Below are 4,770 nucleotides of genomic sequence, written 5' to 3' on the forward strand. Positions count from 1 at the left end.
TGTACCAAACTTGGGTCCTTACATTCTTACATTTGGGAGGCAGGCGGCAGACCCACTGAGCTAAATCGCCGGCCCCTGTGCTTTCAGTTTGTGACGATGACATGCAGTGCGACTGGACTGTAGTCGGTGGCTGTATTATGGGCCTCTATCGGGCCAGTCCTAGGCGTGGTGTTTCTCAGCTGCCAAAGCACTCAAGTGGTTAAATCGGAATATACATACGCTCAGTGGTCTCGGAGGCTGTGAACTGCACACAGCTACATTACTTCCTTACTCCAGGACCGGCATCCTGAAAAGTGGAGAGAAAGCTTGTTTAGCACTGAGGCGTTGAATGAGCCTTTAAAAATAAGGATTTCAAAACACTGAAGCAATGAGTATTTTTTAAAATAAGGATCATCTGGGACCTGGGATTTAGCTCAGTAGAACATCTAAGCAGAACCACCAGGTGTCAGAACAGTCGCCTTTTACCCTGTGGAAGGCAGCGGCAGGGCTCATCCTTCGCTCTGTGCTTCTGCTCACTGCTCGCATTGTGCTGATCCCAGTACGCCAGCCTCTCCAATGGGCTGGGCTCAGAGCCGCTGGCTACTGGGTGCATGCTGCTTTGGCCATGCTGCTGCTGCCGCCTGATTGGGTCTGACTGCGTCGGGAGATTACTACCAGCCAGCACTCAGTGCGGGGCAGCCCCTTCCTCCCACTCCCTCTGCCCCTTGGTCTCACAGTGATCCTCCTGCCTCAGCCTTCTAAGTGCTGGGCTGACAGACGTGCAGCGCTGCTGTACCGTGGCTGAGGGTCAGAGTGACTAATGGTGCACAGGTCACATTTCTTTGATTCCTGTGCAGTGAAATCTTACTCATGGCTTTTTTTTTTTCTCAGTACCAGAGATTGAACTCAGGACTTTGTGCTTGTGCGGCAGGGGCAGCACCACTGAGCTAGATCCCTGGGCCCTACCCATGGCTCTTCTCCTGCCTGAACCCTTCTGCCTCAGCCTCCTGGGTGCTGGGACTGTAGGCATGTGCCCCCATACCTGGCGAGCTCACTTTTAAATAAAGAAGACTAGTAAAAAAAATTGTACTGTTAGATCATTTTTAGGCTCTAATAAAGAAAATATTAAAAGCTAGGGACATAGCTCAGCAGCATAGCACCTACCTGGCAAGTGCGAGGTCCTGAGTTTGATTCCTGGTACCGAAAGAAAATATTTAAAAAACACTTTGGTTTTTGACGATGAAGTCTCTATCTAGTTTTATGCCTAGTGTTTTTTGGTTTTTCTTTTTGGTTGTGGTTTTTGGTTTTTTGTTTAGTTTTTTGAGACAGGGTCTCACTCTGTATCCCAGGCTGGCCTCCAACTCCCTGTGATCCCCCTGCCTTCCCGAGTTCTGGAGCCACCACACCCAGAAACCTAGAGTTCTTTCCAAAGATTAAAGTTGATCTTTGAAAGAAGAAAATCTCTAGGGAGCTGTAAAAGGAACCTGACTTGGGCACTGGCAATTGCAGAGCATTGTGGTCGGAAAGCTGTGAGGCAGCCCAGTATGACTGACAGCTGCCCTTTCTTCTCCGCTGCCCCCAGGGTCACCGCGGAAGTGAAGCACAACACGAGCAACACCGTGGTGTGCAGGGTGCAGGGAGAGTGGAACAGCGTCCTGGAGTTCACCTACAGCAATGGAGAGACCAAGTGCGTGGACCTGACCAGGCTGGCGGTGACAAGGAAGCGAGTCAGGCCCCTGGAGAAGCAGGACCCGTTTGAGTCCAGGTACGTGGGCCTCCACCCGCCGGCCTTCCCAGCTGACCGCGGGCAGGCTGGTCACCCGTTTGCCTCGGCAGAGGGGCCGCCCACTCTGATGCCTTCTGCAGAGTGAGCAGAAACCGTCCAGAGTCGGAGGATCACCACTGTCAGCAGTGATTAGTGAACCCAGGGTGCGCAGCGGGAAAGCACGCTCAGTACACAGGGATGGTTCACAGAAGCAGGACGGCCTCAGCGCCCGCTGAGAAAGTGGGAAACCTTTGAGTATGGTTAGAATCAGATAACATTAAATAATCAGACCTAGCACTCCTGAAGCCAGCGAGGAAGAGGAAGCCCCCAGCTTTCTAGCAAGCACAGTGTAGCAGGTTCCAAGATCAGGCAGGACGTGGAAATGCAGCGCTTCAGGAAAAGTTAGGTATGGTGTTTGTGATTTAGAATAAATTTGAGTGCCAGGGCAAAATCAGAAGTGTGGAAAATTTGTCTACCACCATGAACTTACTTCCCAAGTAAAGAGTTTTCTGAACAGGTAGGTGGTGGTATATATCAGAGCCAGGTACAGTGGTGCACACCTGTAATCCCAGCACTCAGGAGGCCGAGGCAGAAGGATCACTGAGAGTTTCAGGCCAACCTGGGCTACATAGTGAGTTTAAGGACAGCCTGAACTACACAGTGAGATCCTGTCTCGGGAGAAACAAAGCAAAACAAGCAGTATATCACAGCAGATTGAAAGTAGAAACAGATAAAAGAATCTGTTATTAAAGTAGGCATTAAAGAGTTGCTGCTGCTGAATTGTGTTTGCTAAAATTTTGTTAAGGAATTTTGTTTTTTTAGGTTTTTTTTTGTGATACCTTGAATCCACCTCAGGACCTTGCACTAATGAGGCAGCTGCATGCCACTGAGCTACATCCCCAGCCCTGTTAAGGGTGGTTTTTTTTTTTTCCACAAGCATCTGTATTCATGAAGGATATTGCTCTGTAGTTTCCTTTAGAAGACAGTTGTTAACTACAAATTCAGTATCTTTAGTTCATAGGGCTGTTATGGTTCTCCATTTCTTTTTGTTGTTGTTGTTGTTGTTTTGAGACAGGGTCTCACTATGTAGTTGAGACTGACCTGAAACTCACTATGTAGCCCAGGCTGGTCTCGAACTCACAGGGATCCTCCTGCCTCAGCCTCCCTAGTGCTGGGATTATAGGCATGCACCACCACTACCAGCCCTCTCCATTTCTTCTTGAGTGAGCTTTGGTAGTTTGTCTTTCAAGGACCTGCTTATTTATTGTATCCATTTTATTGGCATGTAGTTCATATTATTACCTGATTTTGTTTCGATCTGCATAGGCTATGTGGTGATGGCCCCACAATCATGCCTTGTATTGGAAATATTTTTTCCCCTCATCAGTGTGGTTAAAGGTCTGGTCTGTTAATTAATTTTCAGTTAATTTTTAGTACCTTCACTCAAAAGAACTACCTTTCCATTTCATTGCTTTTGCTTTTGTTTTTTTTCTGTTTTCTCTTTCATTGATTTCTGCTTTTATTTCCTACTTGGTCCGTTGTTTGCTATTTGTTAACAGTTACTCAAAGTGGAAGCTTACATGAGGGGTCAGAAAACGTTTTCTGTGCAGACAGGTAAGTCCACAGCTGATGTTGCCATGGTACAGTGACAACTTCCAGACCAGAATGGGCAAGTGAGGCGCCTAGTGTTTCCATCATGGTTCTTCCTTCTTTTCTAAATGTTTCATGCTTCATATTTCCTCTAAGGACTGTCTTATTTACACTCCTTGACTTTTTGTTTTTGTTGTTTTGAGACAGGGTCTCAAAGTGTAATTCAGGCTGGCCTTGAACTCATGGTGATCCTCCTGCCTCAGCCTCCCAAGTGCTGGGATTACCATGCCCAGCTCAGTTTTTAATCTTGATGTGGTAGGCTTGATTGTCAATGGTTTTATGGATGTAGTTTTGGTGTTGTATCTGAGAAATCTCCCACAGCCTCAGGCTTTCTCCTGTGGCTCCCTCTAAGGGTGACAGCCCTTAACACAGATCTGTGGTCCTTTTTGACCTCACTTCTGTGTGTGGTCCTACTCAGAGGTCTAAGGTCGTTAAGCACCCTTGTTGAAAAGATTGTTCTATCCTCAAAAATTTGCTGTGTAGCTGGGGATTTAGCTCTGGTTTTGCCACCTGCCTCGCAAGCAAGCACCAGGTCTTGCGTTCAATCCATGGTACCAAAAAAAAAAAAAAAAAAAAAAAAAAAAAAAGTTTTTTGCAAGGTTGGAGTGTCTCCCTCCCTGCTGAGTGGCTGCAAATTCCCAGGCAGTGGGCTGAGGCGCTCACAGGAGCCCGAGTCCCTTTCCTTCTCTCAAAGATGCTTGTCTTGCATCATCTTTTTGATCCGTATCTGAAAGCCATTGGTTCATTGTGTTTTGGGTTGATTTTTTGTGGTATTGGGATTTGAACCCAGGGTGGCTCCATAAACTAGGCAAATACCACTGAGCTATAGCCCCAGCCCATCTTATTTTTTGAGATTTAGACTTTTGTTGCTTAGGCTGCCCTCAAACTAGCAGTTCTCCTGCCTCAGCCTCCTGAGGAGCTGGGCTTGCAACCCTGCACCGCATGTCTGGAGATTTCCTTGCGTTCTGTCTGGTTTCCCAGCTGAAGTGGGAGAGTGAATCTAGCCTCTCATTTCCTCGGGCTCTTACATTTCAACTCTTTTGATGTTCTATTTTATTTGTTAATTTCTAAGTCTCTCATAAATGAAAATTTTGCTTTTGTAACTTGGAAAGGTACACGTTACTTTGTTAAAGAGACTTCGCCATCGCCACAGCCGCAGCTGGATTTGGGATTTGGGATTTGGGACGGGGTGTCCCGGGTCACCGCACGGTCGGGGGCCTGCACCCCACCCCGTGATTCTCCCCGAGAAAGCCTGTGGCTGAGGCGTGCGGGTTGGGTTCCAGGCGGCTGTGGAGGAACGTGACGGAGGCGCTGAGCCACGCGGAGATGGACAAGGCCACAGAGCACAAGCGCGCGCTGGAGGAGCGGCAGCGGGC

General features: G+C 47.9%; 1 protein-coding gene across 1 annotated transcript in view; it reads left to right on the forward strand.

The window, feature by feature from the left end:
* Positions 1-4,770, forward strand: part of Osbpl11 (oxysterol binding protein like 11) — a 66,025-nt gene that overhangs the window by 59,294 nt on the left and 1,961 nt on the right. The window contains exons 11-12 of the mRNA XM_010624567.2: positions 1,562-1,744; positions 4,678-4,768. Coding sequence (XP_010622869.1) covers positions 1,562-1,744; positions 4,678-4,768 — 274 coding nt within the window. The remainder of the gene's footprint in view (positions 1-1,561; positions 1,745-4,677; positions 4,769-4,770) is intronic.

The sequence above is a fragment of the Fukomys damarensis genome, unplaced genomic scaffold (genome assembly GCF_012274545.1).
Source record: "Fukomys damarensis isolate Sample0158 unplaced genomic scaffold, DMR_v1.0_HiC HiC_scaffold_12, whole genome shotgun sequence".
Classification (NCBI taxonomy): domain Eukaryota; kingdom Metazoa; phylum Chordata; class Mammalia; order Rodentia; family Bathyergidae; genus Fukomys; species Fukomys damarensis.